This window comes from Fulmarus glacialis, unplaced genomic scaffold (assembly GCF_000690835.1).
Source record: "Fulmarus glacialis isolate BGI_N327 unplaced genomic scaffold, ASM69083v1 scaffold30297, whole genome shotgun sequence".
In the NCBI taxonomy this organism is placed as follows: domain Eukaryota; kingdom Metazoa; phylum Chordata; class Aves; order Procellariiformes; family Procellariidae; genus Fulmarus; species Fulmarus glacialis.
In genome coordinates this window covers 38613-63204 of record NW_009223072.1, presented here as the reverse complement: position 1 = coordinate 63204, position 24592 = coordinate 38613, and the positions used below count along the sequence as shown (strand labels likewise).

The 24592-nt window shown below is 40.0% G+C and overlaps 1 protein-coding gene across 1 annotated transcript in view; it reads right to left on the bottom strand.

Annotated features, from left to right (window-relative positions):
* LOC104079599 (voltage-dependent L-type calcium channel subunit alpha-1C-like) overlaps positions 1-22311 on the bottom strand; it is a gene marked incomplete at both ends in the record, with an annotated part of 28010 nt that extends 5699 nt beyond the window's left edge. The window contains 2 exons of the mRNA XM_009581685.1: positions 14583-14722; positions 22172-22311. Of these exons, the coding sequence (XP_009579980.1) occupies positions 14583-14722; positions 22172-22311 (280 nt within the window). The remainder of the gene's footprint in view (positions 1-14582; positions 14723-22171) is intronic.
* Between the last annotated feature and the right edge of the window lie 2281 nt (positions 22312-24592).

The window sequence follows — 24592 nt, the reverse complement described above, 5'->3', positions numbered from 1 at the left end:
TTTGGGGAGGTAGTCCTGTACTGTCTTGCTGGAGTCTCAAAATACTAGTGGCAGATTGCTAGATAAAGCAAATTCTGTGGGTGTAGTGCAGCGTTCTTGGGGCTGCAGATGTCATTTCTATTTCAAGAATAATAGAGAAGGTCTTGGAATAGGAAGGAAAGACACAACATAGGACAGAAAACTAGCTGAAGTGAAAAGAAAGAAAAACTAGGAAAGACACTTTTCAAGCTGAACAGTGACTATTTTGGAGTAGGTAATGCCATTTAAACATATACGAACATACAATTCAAAACCATGTGCTGGAATGAATAGAAGAAGAAAGTTTTGGCATCTGCTCCCATGTTCTCATTCCTCTATTTTCAAACCACGTTTTCATTGACATTTCAAACAAATACACACACAAAAAAGGAGATTCATACAAATGGGCATGTGTAAGCAAACACAATTGTTTTATATTTGTCAAGTCTTGCAATACTGCCCTTGCCTCATCCTTTGAGGCGAGAAAGGAACAGCAGGGCAAAATCAAAGCCACAACAAACCCCAGCTCTTCCTTCTGGATTCTTTTCTCTTGAGAAGCAATTAAACTTCAGTATTCTCTGCTTGTCAGAGTGACCTAACTTAGACAGCCAAACAATACAGCTTGCCCTCAGCATGGTGGCCACGAAACCCCAGCTTTTGGCTGCCTGAGGAGGATGGTTGGTTGGTACAGACTGCCTTAGGCTCTCTGCCTCTCTGCTGGAAGAAACCTCTACTACCACTCATAGAAGCATCCCTCTCCCCTCCTGGGGGGCTTTAACCTTTTTTAATAGCTTTTTGTTCAAAGTACAAAAGCGTTCACTTTCTTATAAAGTTGCTTGCTCATCTTTCCAGTCTCAACATATTAGGTAGCTCCTACAAGCTCAACTTTATTCTCCAGCCATTTGATCCTAGCTCAGTTCTGCTGAGGATGAGGTCCAGGCAAGATCTACAGTTTTTCAGTGTAAAAAAAAAAAAAGGTGTAGTGTCCCTCCCATGCAGCTACCTGCGTATACAGAAGGAACATGGAGAGAAAAGTGGCAACTAACTGCCTACTGAAAACTGCACATTACAGAAAAAAGACTATTCTGATCAAAACCACAAATGAAGTTCGGTAAGTTAACTTTAAGGCTGTTTTGAACAAGGACCACAGTGTGCTCTAAAGTAGTCTTATGCTGAGAGGGGGGAGGATGAGGTCAAGTATTTGCTGCTGAAAGTGAGGCAGGTAAAGGGCATGCAGGAGCCCTGGCAGTTCTTAGGCCGGCAAGGATCAGCTGTCACCCTTTCTCAGGAAATAGCTTTGATTTTCTGCTGACAGAACGATCATGGACTCTGCGAAAACAGTTCTTGGGCTCATTGTAAAGATTTTATCTATACTTAATCACTGTGAAGGATCACAAATAGGAAGAACTTTTATTCGCCCCTTTCTCTACAGAGCTATGCAAAACCAAAGACAGTCTGGCCAGAAGACTGCACCAGTTCTCAGTGAAATGATCCATCACACTTCCACTTTTTAAAATTTCTTCTTGCTCAAGCACAGCTGTGACAGATTCAGCTGTCAGAAAGTCTTTCAAGCTCCAGTACAGGATCAAATTTTGGTCTAGTCCTGTGCCACTGTCAGAATACTTGTATAGGAATGTGTCAAAATGCTGTACTGCCGTCAGTCTGGTCAAGTGAGCGTAAACCCCCCCAAACCAATAGTTAAGTAACTTTTGAACTGAGATAATGATTAAAGAGCTTTGTTTCAGAATGCCAAATGCTGTTTGTACACAGCTCTGAGGAATGACTACACACATTACTGTATCCTAAGCATGTAGTTTTTGAAATGAGGAACTATGGACACCTGTAACTGCTAAAGCACAGTGGTAGCAGAAATGGGCTCAAAGCACTTGGGTCTCAACTGTGAGTGTACCAGCATTTAAGTAGAGGACAAATGACTGTTGGATTACAAATGCCATTGTAAAGTTGCCAAAATCTAAGGGTCACGAACAGCATTATTTTTAACTGTTTATTTTCATAGCTCCCCAGGTAAGTGGACATTAGCCCCTTTTGTTCATAGCTAAATAATCCTTTCTGTCTTATAAGTAATAAAGAGTCTTTTAGTTGTCTGAGCTCCTTCTCCTGAACTTATCACTTGTGAACATGTTTCGAGAAGGTAGAAGCTAGCAAGGTAACAAATGTTAACAGGGGTCCTGCAAATGTAAATGTGCATCCAGGGATGATAATATTGCAGTCTTGCAGTACTTGGAGAAAAATATATTGATGACAAAAATTGATCTTCTTGTGGGTTAAACGCTTCAAGCCTATCATAACTGGCATACCATGAGCTACACTAAGTTTTAGCTTCTCATGATAGAAAAAGTACAACAAAATACTGGATAAACCCTAAAACTTTCTCTTTAGATGGCTATCTATGTGGAAGTGCAGCATCGTATATGACAAGCACAGGCTATATAGCCCTGGAGACTTCACCTCGTAACTTTGGGTAGTGCTTAATGGGCATAGGTGGGACTAAGCTCTGGAGAGGCATAGCATGACATTTTCAAAATTGCTGCCGTACAGGGTTTTTAGGAGTATTTTGAGAACCTAAAAATAGAAAGTTACCTGATCAAGTAATGAAAGAATTTATGCGAACCACATGATGTGTGATCACTACTATGTTATTGTTTTGATGCACACGTGGGATTTGTTTTCTCTTTTTAAACTACTAAAAATACTGTTAATGAAAATGCATGGTACAATGCCAAAATCCTTGAAAAGACATGGCCAGACAAATCTGAACAACTTTGCCTCTTAATTTTAAGAAGAGAGTTTGGATTTAGGGACTCACCTATTCAGTGGTTAATCAGTCCCATTTCAGAATTCCTAAAACTCCAGCTTTTTTCTTTTCCACACTAGTAAGACTGTTGCTTTTGATTTTTGTAAATCTGATTAGATTTAAAGCTCTGCTTGCAGGCATTGGATAATAAAATAGCTTTAGGTCTGATATAATAAGCAAAACCTCCTTTAGCTCCCTAGGTAGCTTCAGTATGTTTGGACAGAAAAATTAATGGTTGCAGTTTTCGCAAATATGTATTTGTCAGACGAAAGAATGGTTCTTTATTGATATTTACTTTCTTTGTAACTTTCTTTACGACTGGCACAATTCAAAAGATTTTTGTACAGACTGTGTATGTATTGCTAAAATGCATTGGAACTAAACATTTCTTTATTTTGAATTTCCTTTTACGTATAATAAGCTGTCAAGAGGGAATCATAAGTCTCTCCTGCTGCAAAAACTGAACAGCTAAATTAAATTCTTTCCAGATACAGAAATCTACAAATATAAATCTGAGTGGAATTTGGCCCCCTCCAAAGTAAAGATTTTAAGTGAAATAACGATCTCAACACTGGAATGTGAAAAGCAAAAGATGGGCTAAAGCTTGAGTTTAAATTTTCACCTATATTGTGAGGGCAAGGGTGAGACTCAACCCTAAATTCTTTCATTGGGCGCTGTTTATACTAAACAGCAGCACTGTTAGATTTAAAACAGGCCTTTGTAAAGCTTGTTTGTATGGATACATGGACATATTGGTTTGATTTCTGACCAAGATATCAAACCTGATTAAAAGGAAATTTATCTTTTGGTAACTTCCAATATATATCAAAAAGCAATGTACAGCAACAACCTATGAGAAAACATCAATTGCAGAAATGTGCTGAACAACAAGAAACAGCAGTTATTGCAGAAAAAAATCACTAAACCCAACAGCCAATGCAAAACAAGACAGAAATGTCAGCCAGGCTGCTAGTTTAATGTGTTAACAGTAATGTAAAAGAAAACAAACCAACAGATTATACTTCTAAGATATATAGCATTTGCTATGTCCCCGTTCTCACACCAGGCGTGTACTACTGCCTTCAAAAAGGGGAGCCCTCTGCAAGAATGGTATCTGATTGAAAGATGAGATGCTTGAAGAAAATTTAGAGAGCAGGTTTTGTAATCTGATAATGAAATTGAATTCCTATAAATCTTTCCACTCCTAAAAAAACCAAAATTTAGTAAGCCTTATGAAAGAAGTGTCAAAAATAGAATTTTTATAATTTCTTCTATTTCTTTTAAACCATGAGCTACTTTCCATCAAAAATGCTTCTAATGTAAAAATGTTGAGCAGCTTTAGCATTACTGAAGTTGAAAAAAAAGATTCTTTGCAGAGGGCTAGCAGATGTTTTCTGAATTGTGATTGATGTGGCAGGGCAAACCATGAGAAGATAATCTAAAACTGAAAAAATAAGAGGCATAGCTATTCAGACAACTCAGAAAAAATAGTTGCAACAAAGGGCAAAACACATATGGGATAGGTTATTGTTACATGTGTTAAACAGGAATTGGATTTGCTTCTGGGAAAAAGGGAGATTAAGAAAGATGTCTGATCTCCTTCCCTTTTCCCTGGCAGAAAGAAAACTTTGATAAAATGTTAAGAGACTGGGCACGTTAGGTGGGCTGTAGTTTGCCTTTGGTCAATACTTCCCCATGGCAAGAACAACAAATTATATGTTCCATCAGTGAACATCTTAAGCATAGAAAAGTTGTCCATTTATTAGTTGTCCATACCAGCCAATATTCCCGTGTTCTCAACTAGCACAGTAATATCAAGCAGACTTAACTCAGAAGGCAGTAGCTGATTTTGGAGAAGCTAGATTAAAGAGAAAAGGGCAGGTCTCAAATAGATTTATGTAGCCACCGAAATTTTAAAATATATTTCCTCAGATTTGCCTCCACTCAATTCAGTGTGCTTTGGTGTTTTTCCTCCTATAGCACTTATACAAGATGCAATATTATTACAAATTCAGATCATCACTGAAAAAAATAATTTATTTGGAGACTAAACAGAAGACTTAAAATGTATTCACTGGCTGAGAGAACTGACTGGTCCACTGCTCTGTGCTTTGCCGATATTTTGAGAATGCTTTGTGAAAATCACAACAATGACCACAGGCATCTAACAATGCTTTTGGAAGACCAGGACAAACAGAATTAATTCAAATAATGCCAGAGTCATGGAGCATCCATGTACTGCCTTGTGTCCTGAGCAAAACACTCTTCTATGAACTCTCTTGTGTCCCATTTCCGAGACAAATGCTACCCAGCGTGTGTTAGTCACCTCTTCAAGAGAGGATGAGGAAGTTTCAGGCATGTTAAAAAGTCCCAACGGTTCAGTATCAAATTAATAGACATACATTCACTTCAGAGAAAATGAACAAAGGACTTCAAATATTCCTTACAAAATCTTAAATTAATAAGCAACGCAAAATTTAGCCAATTGGAATCAAAGTATGGGATGACATCAGATGCAGTAGAGATGTCATCTGGGAGAGAATGTAAGAAGAAAACAGAGCAGATCATACCCTTACTATTTTGATCTGGAACAGCAATATCTTCCCTCGCCCGTCATGAGACAGCAACAGCCAGCATTACAAGTGAGCAACTGGGAACCCAACACACTCCTGCTGACACCACTTAGCTACAATCTGTATGTATACTTCTGCTCCTTTATGGTCCAGACAAAAGCATACCTAAACAACAATGCAAACTGTTCTTAGGAGACAGCAGATGGCATTCTTAGATTTTCTGATGCTTTAGGACAAGCATCTTGATGGTATGGGCCCTCTCTCAGAGCCGTGCCCTATGCCCATTCTGAATGAGAAATCTGGGCATTACTTGAAGAATGAAAAAAGATGCTAGAAAGAAAGTTTGATTCATCCGGAGCACTTCTGAAAAACCTTTTACTAAGGCAAGCTAGGATTTTTTGACTATCTCCATGTCTGCTCTTTGATGTCAGTGTGGGCTTTATTTTCTTCATTTGGAAGGGACTGCCTACAGCCTGATGTGGTCTCACATTATGGTATTGGGATTTTTTGTTTTGTTCTGTTGTGAAGACATGTTAAATAATCATGCCAGCCCGCACAGTAATTGGTAGGATAAAGGCTGACACAGTTATTGGGTACATTCATAGTTAGTGCTATTTTTAAAAGAGCTACATAGCCAAGATCAAATAATAAATATTTCCCTGTTTTCATTGGCATTCCTTAAATATGAAATAAATCTTTATTACAACAAGAAGTCTGTGCCTCTGTGAGTAATCTTCTTTACTAAGACAAACCCCTTTTTGCTACACCAAGTTAACGTCTTCTGCCATAAATTACATCATTCTGCAGGTTGTACCACTCAAGGAAACATGCTTTAGGTCCTGATTGTGTAAGCCCTGCTCACAGGAATTATCTTTACCTATGGGAGATGCTACGCTGGAATCAAATTATTCCCTTGAGTAACAGTGACCTGAGTAAATAAAGGACTTGCGAACATGTGTAGAGTTTTAAGTTAACTATGAAGAAATAAGCTTAATGAGGACATTTGGTTCAGACTGTTCTCTCTTTTTTTCTCCACTCCCTTCCCATATGTAATGAAAGCAGAACAAATTGGTCACTTGAGATTAAAAACAGCTAGGCAATGACATGGGAAAGGTGGTGCAACTTGTCCTCACACGGTGCTGTATGTGCTGGAGAGATGGTACAGATGGTTGAGAAGTCTTGTTCAAGAATGAAGGAGAACGTAAGAAATCTGCTTGAGAGCACGTTTCCTACAGCTTTTAGAGCCCAAGAGAAAAGAAAGGAACTGGACTTGGCAAAAGCTGACATTATTAAATGCAACAACAAAAAAGTTTAAGGTAGAACTAAGATTTGGAAGCCAAATTTTGCCCATATGTATTTGCAGCAATTCCCTCTGTTGTCAATGACCTTTGTCACATAGGTTTGGTGGCGGTAAACTGCCCAGTATACTGTTTCCTCCAGCTTACTCTACTCTTTTGTACCTACACACACAAACCTTTCACACCTTGGAAGCTTTGATCAGGCCGCTTTTCCTATCTCCTCACATTGAAGGCAAGCCAGAATTCTCCACTGGTATGCTGTTTATATCATAACCTCACATGCATCAGGAGGGTAAATTTAAGCCCCTAGCTCCACCAGTGACACTGATAAACACGAACCATGTGCAAAACAGATGACTGCCAACTATACTTTGCCAGAAGCATACACATTTTGAAAAAAAATTGTCTTCCTGACTGCCAGTTACTATTTGCTTAAAACTTAAGACTTAATATGTGCGATTCAACATATAGAAACAGGCAATGGCTCACATTTCTTTGCCTTATTCCAAAAATTCATGGTTCTCAAAAGAGATGTCATTTTTGATTTCTTGAATTCTCTGTGTTTATTACCTCAATTACATAATTTCCTCAACTATATAAAGTGGTGTTAATTTTCTTGGGCTGTGCAGAAAACAATGAGAAATTACAGTTGAAAATTTCAGTTGTGCACTAAAAAAAAAAAATCCCAAATGCAAGCCAAATAACTGCATTGGGTGTGTTTATTTCAACAGCTGCAAAATGGAATCATTGCAATAGATGGAGCGGCGTTGTCTCAGTGGCTGGGAAGGGCATTGCAAGCCCAAACAGGGAGGGCAATCAGAGGCCAGACAGTCAGGTGTGGGGGGTGGAATAAGGCTGCACACTGAGATACAGAAAGAACTAACAACATGTAGAGTTGTGCTAGGTCCCATGCTCACCCTCCAGTAAAGTGGTTTGACACACCCAAGTTGACATGATGCTACAAATGAGAATAGTGAGTTTCCCCTGGGAGAGGGCATTTGAGGGTAATTAATCACCATTTCATTCTCCCTGCTTTATACAGCACAGGCAGAAGCTAATGTTTCAGGAGCAGCATCCTGCAGCAGGAACTGGGCTCTCTGCATGGTGCTTGATCCTTATTTACTGGCCTAGCCTTCTCCACACACCGGATAGAGTGGCTTTGAGGATGCTTCAATTACACCTGAGTTCAATTTGGCCTCTAGACAAATTCAGCTTTACAAGGATTACACAAGAGAGAAAATGTTATGTCTGTTCCCCCCTGGTTAGGTACACTACCTCCAAATCAGGTGTAGCTGAAGTATAGTACCAGTTTCTAGCTCAGAGCACTAAAAGGCCTTCTGATAGGCAACATGCATCAAACCCCCATTTTTTATAAATCATTCAAGGGCAAATTCAGAGTCCTGGAATCAAACATGAGGTAGAGGATTTGCTTAGTCTTATGTTAGGAGGATTACCATAGTGAGTCTGACATGTCCCTACTGTCTTAAACTCTGTAAGTTACTCTATATTTTGCTATAAAAGTCCCCTCATATTTTTCTTTCAGTGGGGGGTATCTCTGAATTATGAGATCAGACAGACAGACAGAATTCCCCTATGATTTGAAATTATTAGGTTTGATCATATTCCTTAAAAATGGGGAGAAAAAAAAAAAGAAATATTACCAGTCTTAGAGTTAAGAACAACCTTCATCGGAAAATATAGACTATAGCCTAAACATCTTATAAGCATTTGTAAGGCTTTTTCTCTTACTTCCCCCCCAAAAATGACTGTAATTTAGTAGGCACAATGTACTTAGGCAGTGTCCCACACAGACAAAACCTAGACAGAAAAAAAATCCAGTCCAATCACCCATGGGATTTCCTTGCTTCACCTATCTGCAACAATATGGCAAATTAACAACAAACCAATCCAGCATCTTTGACAATCCAGCATCTCTCAAATGGGCAAAACTTCCCTCATTCATTACTCTTCTCATAGAGCCCTCAGGGGCTTTTTCACTTCTCATCTCTACTGCTGTATGTGGTGAATGCGGCATCATATATACACACATGAATGGCTCAAGTCTATCAGGGCTGTGCAAGTAAAGACAGGATACTTTCCTATATACTACAAAGTTTAAAGAAACAATCTGATTAATGCCAGAGAGTCTGGGATAAGGATGGAAGACGACTGTGGTAATGAGAAAACACTGCAATGAATATGGGGTAGAGAACATTGCTGGGACTGAGAAAGCATTGTAAATTTTAATAGAGAAGAGCATTTCAGGGCAAATGAGGACTAATTGTAATGAGACAGACCAAAATCTAAAAATGTCTAAATTTTTCATTCACCTTATCTGAAGGTGCCCAATTTTCACATGAACTCAGAGCAATCATGGACTTCAACAACAGCATCATTCTGAAAAATTAGTTGCTCTAGTTAGTTATTTAAATACGTGTAAAGGTAGTAATGTCTAGGCATTCATGCATGAAAATTCTGGTCTTATTTCATTTTAACTAAAAAAAAATATACTTAGCCAGTTACGTGCTGTTGTTTCACTGACAGAAAGACATTGCACTGTCATGAGGAGGGTCTGGCTTAGGTTCTTTTGCTCATACCCTCTGTTTCCCAGTTATGCGATTGTTGCATCTCCAGGAGACCATGCAAATACTGGTGTAGAGACCTATCTACACTGCCTTTGAGTAACTCCCTCCTGCTAGGAGACTCCAGTGAAGCTTGAACACATCACAGGCTTAGCTTTTTGTCGTTCTTTTTAAAAAAACAAAAGAAAAAACACGGCAAGTTTTTGTTCTAGGGAACAGTCAAGTTTCCTCTCTAGCTTTGGTAAGGTGCCCACATAAAACTTGGTGCTCAGCAGAGGATCTCATTGAAAATACAAGTATGGAGTACAATATCTACTCAAACTATATGGCTTTCAAGTTATCTAGAAGAGCTTATAAATTAAGTTTGGCAAATATCAGATAGGCAATAACTAGTGGCAACAATGTAGGTACATGAAGACGAAGTACAACAGAAAGAGGATGAACAGATGTATGAGGTGGTATAATTGAGCAGCATGAATAAAAGTGTTAGAAATGGAATTTAATAAGTTAAATGGGTGTGAGTTAGCATGTGTAGGAGTAACTGATTGCCCTTTCCAATAGTCAGGAGTGATTTTCTTTTTTAATTGGATCATGCTTCTTCATTGCTGAATTGGATGCTTCTTTTTGCCGTCCTCGAGCACAAAATGTTTAAAACAAGTTTTAAAATATTTAGTAATGTAAAATGGAGGAACAGTTTTCAACAGAAAACTCCTGACACAAAAGGGCTGACTTGTTTCTGTCCCTAGAAAGCTTTGCAATGCTTTGCTCCTGCCAAAGGCAATACTGAGTAACAGTTTCCAAGACACTAAGGTGATTAAGTTTTGGTATACATGCTGATTTTGCACTTGTCTACTTACGTCCGTCAAGGGAATTGTTTTCCTTCTCTCTCCTTTCTCAAACCAATATATTGATCTTAATACCACATTAAGATGGGTGCTCTAATGCACAAGTGAAGTTTGTTTTTTACAAGGAGACTGCTTTGGTACATCAGCAGTGAAGTTATTTCAGCAACTGAAATAAAGTATGCACTACAAGAATTATGTTAGTATGACAGTAACAGAATAGCTGAACAGTGAAGTCTGGCCTGTGTATCAATTATATAATGTGCTTATGTTTAATTTTCAAAAGTGACTTACCACTGTGAAACCTAAATCACCCATGTGCTTTTGAAAATATTCACCATTAATTTAAAAGATAATGCCAGGCTAAACAGACTGGGAATGGATCATTTTTTCCGAAGCAGTATGACTTTAAAAAAAGTTAGACATAAAAAATAAAAAAAAAGAGTCTGCTTAATTATCCCTTTTAAATTTTATTTTGTTCACAAAGCAACTGTCAGCAATGGATGAGAGCTGTGGGAAGTATCTAACCTACTGCTCTGCCATGCACCTCACACAGTCTCAACAAAAACTGTACTTCTCACTCCAAAAAAAGTTTTCAAGAAAGGAACTCAAACTACCTTTATTTCCTTTTTTTTAAACAAACAAACAAACAAACAAACAAAACCAACAAAACCCCCACCAATCAATCCCTATTGCACTGCTTGGAAATGTGTAAATACTTAACACCAATTTTTGAAGGTGTAACAGGAACCCAAAGACATTAGATTCAGTGCCTTTGAAGGCTTCTCCCATGATGCTACAATTGTTTTTATGACATGGGTAAAAAACATCTGCCTCATATTTTAAACAAAATGACCACCTTATGACAAGTGGTCTTGTGAATGTCCATATAATCACAAAAAATAAAAGTATCATCTGTTCTCTTAAAGATTATGAAATATTTTCTGCCAATGACAGTCATCCAGACATAGTCTTCAGGCTTTGTTGAACTCATGACCTCAAATCCTTTTGGTTTTAGGATGCACTAAAGTAATTTGGGGGCTAGGACAGTTCAATCCTAACAAAGATTGTCAAAGGTACCTTTGCTTCTCTGCCTCTGGGTGAACCAACTTTGCTTGCAAATGAATCACTTCTGCGCTGAACAGTCCCTGAATTCTTCGCTACACAGCTGAGGCATTTTCTGGCAAGAGACAGCCAAGTCCCAGGAACTAAGCATAGATGGGACTTAGAGAAAAGAGATTCTCAGCTCTGAAGCTGACGTCCTCTGTCCATCTATCTGAAGCTTTCAGATACCCATATCTAGCACTGGTAGCCAATATGAGACATATAGAATTAGAAGCCACTTCTGAGTGTTAAACCTTGAACTTTTCCTTCAGTCTCTCCATCTGCAAAATGCAGACCCTAGTAATTTACTTTAGAGGGCAATTCATATGTTTTTCCCCTAATTCGAATCATACTTTTGTGGAAACTCTCTATATTCTGAAGCAGGTCTTTAAATGCTCGAACCTGAATATAAAAGATGTCCCTCTTAAATTGGATTATTTCCTATGGATTGAGCCAGAGAGAAAAAAACCCACGCAAACTCCTTTTGACTCAGAGAAAATGATTCCATGCTGCAAGCCAATCTCTCCACCTCAGACAACCTATTTCCCAACCCCAACCCTGAGGAGTTTCAGATTTGCATGCAAAAATTCACCATGTGCTTCATAAATTTGGTTTATAAGAATCATTGTGCTTTACAGTTTTTTTTTTTTTTCCCAAATTGTGGTAGTTAGATCTGGACCTCAACCCAAGCAGCAGATGTTGGGCTTTCCATGCAGAAGGTGGCTGCCAATGACCCCAAGGACCCCTTCTTACTAATAGGATGCTGCTTCCATACACTTACAGAGTCTGTTAAGTGAGAAGAAACTACAGTGCATGTTACATTCATGTAATTTTAGGACAAATCTATGTGGGTCATCTCCTCACAGTGGAAAAGTCTACCACATTTTGGAAGGGGAAGGAAGCAAAAGGCATTTTTTTATAGATGGCAAAACACAGCAAGTGCAATGTTGGTAACTCACCCATTGGTGTTTATAATGTCTCAGGGAACAGAACCTGAATGAGACCCAGAGATTTGACTTCTAAACCTCTGCACTAATTTATTATGTAATAATGTAATCCTGTAACGTACTATTTATGGTTGGCTTAGGCAATCTTATCTGAAAGGCCTCATGAGAAAAGTTACGCTCTAATACATATGGATGTGATAACATTTATCTAGGCTAATCAACAGGCATTTGTACAATTCAAAAATGCACAGCGAAGATTGAGGCTGTATTAACTACAGACCTCAGTAGGCTTTCTGAAAGCCACACCAGCCCCAAAGAAGCCTGGTTCAATAAATATTTCCCTAGTAAGAACCATAAAGACTAATAGAGAATGTCTGTCAGGTCAAGTTGATGGTTTGCCTGCTTCACACTGGATTGGCATTTCATTATCTAGACCAAATATTTCTTAGCATGCACCAGGCTCCCTTGCTCTGTTCTGGTGCAAATTAAATACTTCTCTTGATGCAAAAACCCACAAATGGACTATTAGATAGTCTACCCTGGGATCAGAATGCATATGGGTATGAACTGTGTCAGATTTGGCTCCTTCAGCTTCCTCTAGTCCTCCAAGAGCACTAGTCAAGAGACTTGAACAGTAGTAACAAAACCCCTTTGTCTTGGGGAACACATGTTGTTCTCCAGAACAGCAAGAACTATAGGTACGATTAAGCTCAGCCTATGTCAGAACAACTCTCAGAACACGTCCCAGCGTAAGCAGCATCTCACCAAGAACAGTTCCTAGATGTTTAAATTCAAGTACCTTCCCCTTACAATACAGCAGGCACACAGCTAGAAAGCGCCAAAAGACTTAGATCAGAGAAGGACTAGGAAAGAACAACAAAACCTTAGTTTACAGCTAGGAATTAAGTGGGTGCCAGTGCAGACTGAAGACCACAGACAGAATGCGCTTCATGAGACAAAAGTGGCCAAAAGCAGAGCTGGGTTCTGCACAGACTGAAGGTATTGCATGGTACACCATTGTCTGCATGAATCAATCCACTGCAGTAATCCCTAATAGAGGTGGCATGAATAGAGGGTGTTAGTTCTGTATTAGAGAAGGTCCTTAGTTGCCTAATAGACCGCCTAATAGACCGCATTTACTTTTCAATATTTTCTACTCACCCACTGATGCCCAAAGTAACTCCAAGTTGGGCACAAGCTGAGGCCTTGCAGACAGGTTACTAAGCATAGCTTTTTGTGAGACCAAAGAGTAGTGCTGTCAATTGTCTCAATATTTTTTTGCTTTTATCAGTGCTTCAGCTCCTCCCACAAAGATTCTCACCTTTCATTTAAAAAGTTTCTACCTTTTATGGTTGTAGAGAAAAGCCTGCAAACATGGCTTTAATATAACCTAGGGGTCAGAAAACAAGCCAAAGAAAAAGAACTTCACGCTTTTTTTTTCCCTAACAAATAAATCACGATTTTTAAGCTGATCTCACAGAGTTTATGGTAACTTGACTCAGGGTTTTTGAATTACTAAAGTTAGAAGTTCTTTAAGACATCAAACTAGCAAGCTCCCCAAATAAACATAAACAAAGCTCTCTCCACAGCTATTCTGGAGAAGATTAACTCCTTTCCTGCTAACTACATCTCTCATTGCTATAAACATGGAAAGCAATAACAGCTTTCAACTAACCCTCTCTCCAAGAGGCCAGTAGGTCCCATCTATAACAAACTCTCAAGCCAAATGATATAATCCTCCCACGCTGTGATGTTCATATTCCACCTCCACAATAGAATTACCAGACTTCCAGTTACTCATACCTTCATTGTAAATAAGAAAATGGATGTTAGACTATCAAAAGCTGCTTGAGGACTTTCTCAGAGGCATTACAAATAATTTAAGCAAATAAGACTAACAGAGAACATGACTGTGTCATTGCCCTATGTCCTGTTGGTTTTAAATTGTTCCCAGTGCTCTTGATCAGAACATCACGTGCAAAGAATAAAATGCAATTTTAATGAAAAAGCTCCTCTCCCTCCAAAATCAACACAAATGACCATACAGCATTTCCATCAAGGTCAAGTATTTATAATACCAACAAAGCACTATAACTTCACAATTATTTAAAGGATCTTCTGCTTGAAATAATGAAAATCTTGGATCTTCCACTTTCATTGTTTACAAAGGTTGCACAATCAGATTGACATGCCATGAAACTTCCATTCCCCTTCAGCTCTGGTTTGGTCATCCTTTGATTAATATCACATTTGTCATGAATCTACATTAATTTGAAAAAAGGCCTCCCACACAAACCAAAAATAATCTGCATCACTCTCCATCTTCAAAAATGTTACACAAATTACTTCTGCCCCATGCCACACTGCAGACATACATAAAACAAAAACAATGACGTTACTTACTAGGAACTCCAGACACAAGCCGTAACGGACGTAATACTCGGAAAGCCCGCAGTGCTTTAACATCGAATCCGGCACCTTTTCCTCCTATTGAATTCCCCCCATCTGCTTTGGTTGCTTGTTCTAAAATTGCACTAAAAAGCCTGCAAAAAGAAAGAGGAAACAATCTGTAGGCAGACAGCAAGGCTTGGGCTAAACAGGAACAGAGATCATCATCATCATATCACCCAAACTATCTCACAGACCTGTGAAGAGTGTCACACATCTCAGTCGACATTCGCATATGTTGGAGGAGAGACAGACTCTTCCCATATGCAATAGCCTAATGGTGATGTCTACACCACTTGCAAAACACTTGTTTCTGGAGCAGACATAAACACGACATGCTCCTCCTTCAGCCTAAAGGCTCCTTGCAGCCAGCTATAGAATACCCCAGTGACCAGCCTGCCTGGTGGCACATGGAGATGTGCCCCCTGCCCTGCGCGCTGGGGCATGCTGGGTGCTTCAAAATGGCCATTCTGGCAATGCCTCATGCCAAATTTAAAGGGTCACCAACAGCAGAGCACGTAGGTCAGATTTTGAAGGCAGTCTGCAGGCTGTCTTTACCAGACAATCTGGACATACCCAGTGAGAGTTGAGCAGAAAGGCGAGAAAGCACAAAATGTTAGGTTTTGCCCTTTCTGCTGCCAATACTTTGCTATCTTTATTAACCAACAATCCACCTGGGGAAAAAATCATCATCCATAATTAATCCAACCGTTAATTATCTGTCACCCATTTTACAAGGACTTAAGATTCACCAAGGTCACTGCAGGTAGAACTTGGAGTGAAACTCAGGGATCGTTCAAGGTCCAAATTTTTAGATAAGGGAGTATGCTCAGATTATGTGCTTGTGTATCCATTTGTAAATCCCCTGATGCATTGGCTAGGGAAAGTGCAAAACTGTGGGAGTCTTATTATTAGAATGTTTTATTATACCAGTCTTAATGTTTTATCTTGGCTAGTAGGAGTAGCTGCTTTAAGGAGAAGATGTCTCAGAATGCATTTGAAAAGGCAGAGCAAGGCAGAAAAGAAAATGTTCTTCTGTGAAAGAGCTGAAGGCTCACCTTATGTGTTAATAAGAACTTGATTTAATAAATTAGCTTTCAGGAAGCAGCTTCCATTTTTCTGGTAAAACATTAATACCTTTGGGGGAGGATGGATTCCTCATGAATTTGCTAATGACATTGCTTTCAGCCTTAAGTCATCAGCTTGAACCCAGCCAAATTCAGTAGAGGTTAAATGCTGTTCCACTCTAAATGGATGTTTGGCGCTTTGTAGAAAAAGCTTGCCTGTGAGTGGCAGAGACCCTATGGCCCATAGCATGCCATGGAGGTACCAGAGGTAACTTTAAAGAAGCTGCCTGGAATGCCAGAAACAGCCTAGTTGGAGTGGCCTGGATTCAGCACTGACTGATTTCTCTCTAAGACTTTGCAGTCTGCAGTGCCTCTGTCAGGATCTCATCTGTAAGCCCTGACTGGCATATTCCACAGAGAGCCCCCAAACTGCGTATCAAACAGAGACTGAGCTGCCCGATTGCTTTACAAGGAGCTCCAGTCCTTGCAGTCCGTGGTTAAAACTTACTGATAGAGCCACAAACATAGAGAAGCTTGCCCTGGATAGAAAAAGGAGGATTCGTTTACTGAAGCATCTAAGCCAACACATTTCCCCAGCACTAAATTGACACAAAAACATGGATTAGGGGAGTGCAAATGCAAAATTAGTTTCTGAAGCAGGTTTTTTTTTTTAAATTTCATCTAAAGAGTCTTACAAAACTTGTCAGCTGTGACTGAGGAACTCCTAACTGGATCTATTCAAAGCCTCAGCTTCAAGCACTGCAGAAAGATTTAACAACTAGGTAACAAGCGTGGGAAAAAGTGTGTGTGGGGAGGTTGAATGCTGAGTTTGTAGGTGTTGCAGACTAAGAAGCAGGATGCGGAGAAGACAAAAACAGAGCCTGTGAGAAATACTGCATTGACTACGGATACCACAGAGAGAGATAAACAAGAGCTGATGCAAAGAACGTGAATTATTGGAATATATGTATTTCTTGAGCTGTATACACAAATTATACAGTTGCAATTTTCTGCTGGTCTTCATAATAGAAACACTGTAGGTCAAATTTGGCCTAATATATTTCCAGTAAGCTAGTGATTAAGCTCTAGAAATGTGCTCTATTTCTTATTCAAATGTTTCTACCTTCCTAGTCAACAGAATTCCCATACTAGATGATGAGTGACATACCTATACAACAGTCCCAGTCTCCTGGGATCCTCTGGAGGAAAAAATTCACTGCAAAAGGTTTCTTACGGTGTTTTTCAGCTCTCTTGCAATGCTGAAGACAAGAAATCTCAAGGAACTCTGAGTCAGCAAATGTGCAAAACGGAGGGTCCGTTCTCCTAGTCCCCATCATCACTGGCCCCATGTTTTACCAAACAGCAGCTCTTAGCAGCTCGCACCAAGGGCGTTTTTCCTGCCACTCAGGCAATGAGTGAGCCATGGGCTGCTCTAGAAGTCTGCATCCTAAGGAAAGCTATACATATCCTAAATTAATTTAGGAGGAGCAGAAACACAACCAGTAGGACAGCTCATTCCACTGAAGCTAGAACCTGCCTTCCCAGACTAATGCAGCTCCACTGCAGGCCAGGTGGCCCTGTTTGTGTGCTCCAGCACTGATGTGCTAAATGTACTGTCTTGAGGTACCCACAGTCATCTGCCTACTTCAATCTGCTGCTGCTTATTTAAAAACCTACTTGAATTGCTTTACTCCTGCTAATCCTGTTTTAATGCATTTACTCCATGATTAATATCTCCCCTTGTACTAATCCTGCTTTTTACTAATGCAATACAACTTTTTATTTCTCTCATTTATTTCACGCTCTTTTGTATTGGGGTATAGCCTGTGCCCAATCTGGCCTACTGAATCTCTACTCCACTCTTCAAATTTATAGTACATCTTGCCAATCCTACTTCATTGTCCCTATCGCCTCCTGAGTTAGGGCATGGGCAGACATCTGTGACTCAGAGGCTACAACTACCACATGCTTTTTCGGCTGTAACTCGTTATGACCCAAAGGGGAAGCGAGGTGGTGGAGCGAGGTGTAGTTCTTTCCTTCTCTTCTCAGTAGGTGAGTTAGCTGAAATGCACACTCCAAGCATGGTGCGAGAGAACATTGTGCTGACAGAGAAACTAAAGTTTGGATGGTATAAAAATGCAAGAGGCTTAATCTCTTGTGGCCATGAAAAATCTCACCATTTTTTAAAAAAAAGATATAGAAATCAATCTTATTTCCTTCCAGCTAACTACTTTCTGCCAGCCTAAATTCATGCCCCATTTTCATTTGGATATAGTACTTTCCACTGAAGAAGCACAATTAACAGCATCTTGGTTTCTGAAATTCACTTGTGACATAACTACACCTAAACTAAATTCATTTGACACACATAAACTATAAAGCAGAAAATAAATTTCTATCATGCACATGTGTGTATGGACACACTCTACTTTTTTTTTTTACATTTACTCGTGAGGTATGAAGCTAGCCTCACTGTTTTTCTTTCTTATATTTTTCTGTTTCTTTTTTGACATCTGGAAATCAAAAAGGTTTTCGCTTTGCTAGATGACCCCAACAGCAGCATGATACGGCTGTAACCTGCTCTACACCTCTTCATCTCTTCCTCTGTGGGGAGGGCACACTGATTTTTATAGCATAAAAGAAGAACTTGTCAAGGGCCTCAACAATATAAATATATTTATAAATTTATATATTATAAAGATATATATAGAATATAAAGAGAAAACAGAGGGCTTGGTATTTCTAAGGCCAAAAATCAGCAGAAAAACACAGCTGAAAAAATCCTCGTAGGTATAAAGAAATAGTAAAGTACAATGATTTTTTTCACAATGTTTTACAGTTCACCTGTGATTTGTGAGTGTGAAAGCGTTTGCGTCTGCCCTTTAGAAACTCCCCACAGGTCTTCAGAAAGACGTGTACTGTGACCACATTTTCCAGTCTGCTCTGAATTTCAGATACTTTCCAAATACCTTCACTGCTTACCTTCCCAAGTAAGACTGCCTTTCAAATTACGACACCTTTTTTTCTGGCAGAAGCTATGGGTCCTTGGAGAATGACTGTGCTTGGCAGACAAACCACAGCATTGCCAGGAAAGACACATACTCTTCTAGCATAACATTGTCAAGTTAGTCTTCTCTCAAGAGAAATTTCCTCCAACAGCCTAATATTAAAGGATATCACTGTTATATCTGAAAGTTTTAATGTTTTCCAAAAGAGGAACAGCGAAACTGAAGGAAGCAGGAAACAATTTGACTGATCGCTAGTGTTTGTGTGTTGTGCCTCATTAGGCAGCTTAGGGGTGTGATCTCTACTCTTAACTAATAATGTTCTTATCCACAGAGCCTCTGATTGATGCCCACACACAGACATTTTTCTTCAAAGCAGCATTTATTTAATGGTAGCTGCTATAGCAGGGTCATAGGCTATTTAAAGATAAGGAAGAATCAAGCTTTAAAAGACTTAGCTGACGAATAAGCAGGTCCCCCATAGTGCAAGAACGATAAACTGTTACAAGCTTACAGGTCTAAAGTGCACCCTTTCTCCAGAAAACGTAGCAGTTGTGTTTAGTGCTCCCCTCTGCTGCTGCTGTGTGTTCCTGTGGCCTTGTTAGAACCACTGACTCTAAGATCCTTTTGAATACCGGGGGACCTGTCTTCAGAAGGCAGGGGGAAGTATACAAGCACTTTTTTTTTTTTAATTTTTATAAAACCTGAGACTTCCCTCTAGAATTGCTCCTACACATGTTCATTTTCCTCTTTCTCTACTGACTTGTATGTTTTAACATAAAGGAAGCCAGTCGTGCTGTATTACCTCTTCAAGATATATGTGGTAAGCAGTGTATACTAGGTGGATTTAGAGACAAACAAAGGATCTAAAACCTGTCTTTTTTTTTTTGCTCCTTTAACTTCCACAGTACTTGAAGAAATACTTCCCACCTAGCCTTTCTACTTTTTGTAGCAAGGACAACCATTATTGAAAATGAAGATGATTCCTGAGGCAGAACAAGCACGAATGGCAATTACCACAGTCGTTTTGGGACTTGATGCTTCCAGTATGAGTCCCACACCATCCTTTGCCCCACATACCAAATAAATCCCTCTTTCCAATGCTACAGCTGTGTCCAAATTATTCAGCTTTCTCCAGTAGCTCCACCAATAGGCAGAAAAAGGCACCACAAGGAAATATTGTTACCAACACTTGCTTTCTTCCTCCTCTCTCTCTTTTAAAAATTTATTTTGAATCTTCCCCATGGGAGTTCCTCCCTGACAAAATATTCAAATACGCTGAAATTTAAACATAATGTCATTGAGAGGTTTCAGACAGCCCGTAGGAAAAGAAGACAGGGCAGAGCAGGAACAGATGGTATCACCACGTAGATTTTGCAGAGGGATTGTGGAGAGAAAAAGCAGTGCACCAGCCTAGGCTGTGGTACTGTACGAGCGAGTTTAAACAGATAAACATCAGAGGAACCCATCTGGCCTTGAAGTGGAATCTGTCACTTGAGATTGTTACTATTTAACAGAGACCTTGGGGTCTTGGCCATGTTTATTAGACTCATGTAATCCCTCCCCAGTTACATTTTTTGTTCTCCATCTAGTGACTGAGAGCTGCTGGAGGCAAGAGCAGATAGAAGAGCTGAGAGCTGCAGCTTCTGTCAATGGCAAGGGAATTAATTTCAGTCTGAATATCATCTTGCTGATTAACTGCCCTAGTAGGAAAATTAAAAAGGACTGTACTTAAACTAGATATAATGCTGCACTGTGATTTCTGGAGCCCTGCTCTTTCGCATTCCAATGTAAGAAGAAGAAGTAATGTGTCCTCTCTTTAAAAAGTCTCTTTCTCATAAAAATGAAAAGGGAATAATCACATTCACAGGACTTTTGTTCTCCAATCTTTCAAGTTAAACAGTAACTCCTAAGCAAGTGAGATATCTGAGGGCATTCAAAGGCAGAACCAGCTATGGAATTGGACATCAATGCCAGGGGAGGGGCTGGGGATTTGCCAGTTTCCAATTAATAATTTGCTGTGGGATCCTCTGGCTGCAGGTAGGAATGAAGGAGAAAGACAATTGTGCATTGCCGTAAGGAGAAGCGTTATGCCTACGTGGAAGCAGAGAGGTCTTGTGACTAAGAATAAGTTCCAGCTCGTCCTCGTCCTCCCTCCCCCTCACTGGGAATTCTCCTTCCACCCACTTTTCCCCATGATGATGGAAAGTGGGAGGGATTGGGTAGCATACAGCAGTATGCTGACGTAATTTCGGGGGCCACCACAAAAATGGTCAAGAAACTAGGTGGACCTTGGTTTGAGGTAGAAATTATGATGGGCTTGATGACTGAAAGAGTCCCTTTCAACGTTTTCCCTAGGAGCTGATGCAGGGTTTCCTTGGTAAAGAGGTGAAAAGACTGCAAGTCTTTGTGGGTGATGAAACTCTCTAACAATGGAGTAGTGGGAGGATGGGACAAATCACTCAGGCAAGGAAATAATACTTGTTCTCTTTGTCTTCAGGCGTAGTTTATCCTTCACCTCTTCCCTTCAACAAACACAATTCAAACCCCTTGTTTATCTCTTACCCTCAGGTAGAAAAAGCAAAAGGTGTTTTATTTTGCTTTTATTTGAATAAATTAAATGCCAAGCTTGAAAAATACAGAGAGGAATTAACAGGGTTAGAAAGATTGCAGCTCAAAGTGGCAGTTTGATCTACAATAGTAAAATTAGTCTTCAAAAAGGTTAAAACATTAAAAAGGTCAAAATCAAAAATGTTAAAATCACCAGAAGTGTGCAATTGAACTGAAGAACTTATTTTTATTTGTAAGTATGAAAACCTGAGATTTAAATTTTTCATCCATCTTTGAGAATGAGAAAAATCAGTAAAAGCTCACAAGATGGCAGAATTTATGTCATTCAACTCTAAACTTAATTAAAGGATACCACCTAGATGTTCTTTTTTAATAGTCATACAGATTTACAAACAAAGGGATTTTCTTCCAGTTAAGCATATTCAGGCATTTGACTTTGTCCAATAGCTTTGCACTGCTTCCTGTTTTTATCCTGGTTCCCAAAGAGCAGTTTAATTTCTATGTCTTGCAAACCTTTAAAAGCCTTGGAAAAGGCTAAGTAGCAAGGGATACCAGACAGAAAATGTGCATCAACCGATAGTCAATCCTTAATATTTACCTCAAGGCAAATTGTTGCTACACATTGAATGAATCAAGCATGAATCAAGTTATACCTGCAGAAGACGACCAATGAGTTAACTGTATTTTTAGATTACACAGTAATACTTGGTAAAACACATGGAGTCTGTACAAGGGCTAACACATGAGGGACGAATGGTGGTGGTAGGAGAAACATGATGGACAGCAACCTCTAACATCACCCATAAGTAATGTACCAAGCATTCACCCACCCTCATGTTCCCAAAGTTTCCCAGTGTCCTCGTGTGTGCAGTGTGTTCAAAGACAAAACATCGGTACTCACCCTACTACCACAATTATAAAATCTAGTAAATTCCAGCCATTGCGGAGGTAAGCGTTGGGGTGAAAGAGAAGTCCATATGCTATTACTTTTAAAAATGCTTCCACTGTAAAAATTATGAGAAAGAGATATTCCACTCGTTCCTGGGAAGATAAGAGAACAAGAAAAGACAATAGTTAGCATGACTGAAAAACCATGGGTAAGGAGGTTTTCTTCTGTCACAGTCCACCCATGCAGCCTCCAACTCACTGACTCGCCACTTGGGTACATCTAATGTTCATGGATTGCCAGAGGGCTTTTCTCCTCATGCTTGCATCATCTGCAGCCAGTCTGACAGGACAGTGGCAGTAAATTTTGATTAGGCTCTGAAATTTGCTGCCCTTGCCTTGGCAGGGACTGACCACTGCGCAGGCCTGTGCAAAGGAGAGGGGGAGAGGGTCAACAGGCATGTTCTAGCACTCAGCTCTCTACAAAGTACATTGCGAAATATCGTCAGCTGTCAGAATGAAACTGCATCCAGCCCTTTTCTACCTCTGGAGAGGAAACATTGCTGGATGCAATGCTGTGGAGAGAGATGGGGAGAAATAGAGGGGCCCACCTGAGACTGATGCATATGTCAAACCGTGCCTTCTTTGGGATTCCCTTTTCTGTTGCTGAGGAAAAGGGTAGGCTGAATATTGGTGAAAAATGATTTACAGATCAGGTTGACTAATGCTAGAGGCTTTTAGTCATTCCATCAGAAATGTACATGTCCCTGTGAATTGCAGGCTGCAATTAAGCATATCCAAAGTCACTTCCAGTAACAGTACAGTCTGATTCAGGACAAGCAAGCAGGCTTTTGGAGTCAGTACACAGGCTCACTGTCTTTCATCTGTGGGATTTTAGCCCCAGTGCTGCAGGAATAAGAATAGCAGTGTTGCAGCACCTAAGTAGGAGGGAAACTGCAGCATTAGGTAATCACTACAAAAGTGCTGCGTGGCAAGCTGAGTGGGAAATAAGAACATGAAAACTAGACGACAGCAAAGGGAGGCTAGGTCCCTACAAGGTTAAACTACAAAGTTATTAAAAATTCACTTTAAAAAAATAAAAATCTGGGGTAAATACAAATTAAATGTAAATGCCTACATCCTAGGCATTCCTAGTCACATCTTATAATGCACCCAGCAATACAATCAGGCAGGTCACTACTTTATTTTTCTTTTCAGCTCCAAACTGCAATTGCCCTGTTCCTCTGTCCAGCTGAATGCACATAAGACACTTTCATATGATACAAAGTGTGCAGGATTACAAAAAAATCATTCCATCATTTAACTCAGCTGCCCATTTGAACCTCTTCCATTCAGCTCCAGGTAATTAACAACTCACTAGCAACCCATTGATCAAAAAAGGCAATTTCCAGTTCCTTTGCATGTTTACATTAATATGTTATTTTACATGACTGAGAAATTCCATCTGACAGTAGCAGGCACATGTTTGTGCTTTAAAATATTGCGGTTTTCACTCAGACAATGCTTTCACAACGCCTGCAGTATTATTCCCCAGTGCTTAGTACGGGGAATACCTAAAAAAGTAGCAGTATCGTTCTGTAGTTATCTGATCCAGTCGTAAAGCTATTGAATGTGCCCACAGCACAGAATTTGCCCATTGTCGTCCAGATGGAGACAGGTCAGCGCACTAAGGATTTCTGTCACCTCGAACTCAGAGAAGGAAACAACAGTTAGTGACTACTATGTCCCCAGCTCTACAAATAGTAAGTGAATTATTTTATTTAGCAAGGAATTGGCACATAAGTGCTAACATCCAGGAGTCCAGCCATGGGCTTGGCCACAGAAAAGAGCTCCATAAAGGTTTACACGCTCCTAGAAGAGACTAACCTGGCAGCCCTTCTCCCTCCACTGCCACTGACAACTGAACGGGTACTAATTGCTGTACAAATCACAGTAAAACAGACGGGAGTGATCAAGCTGTAGGCACACATTTGTAAAGTAAGATGAGCTGTCACAAAACTTCTTAAAAAAACCACCACAAAATCATTGTGCAATAGGAAGCCTTTACACAGTGTCTTTCTGATTGCCCTGCACCTTTGTGCTGCCACACGCCTCTATCAACATGGCGCGAGGCCAGACGCCACCCTGCGCAGCAGGCAGATAGCCTGCGGTAGCTCTGCCTGGGAGACGATGCCCTCCCTCTGAAAGGACAAGGTAAAAACTGTTTGGTGACTGGAGGAAGGTGGAAATGGGTTCTGTGGGGGAAGAACCTGCCCTGGACCGAGGATGGGAGTAGGGAGTGTTGTGGCTGGGATGGACGTGGCCTCACTAGGGATGAATGAACACCTTTTAGGACGGAAACAAAGATTTCTCTTGCTGCAACCCAGTCCATAATGGGTCTCGCTCCCTGTTTCAGCCAAGGGCTTTCTGCAGTTGT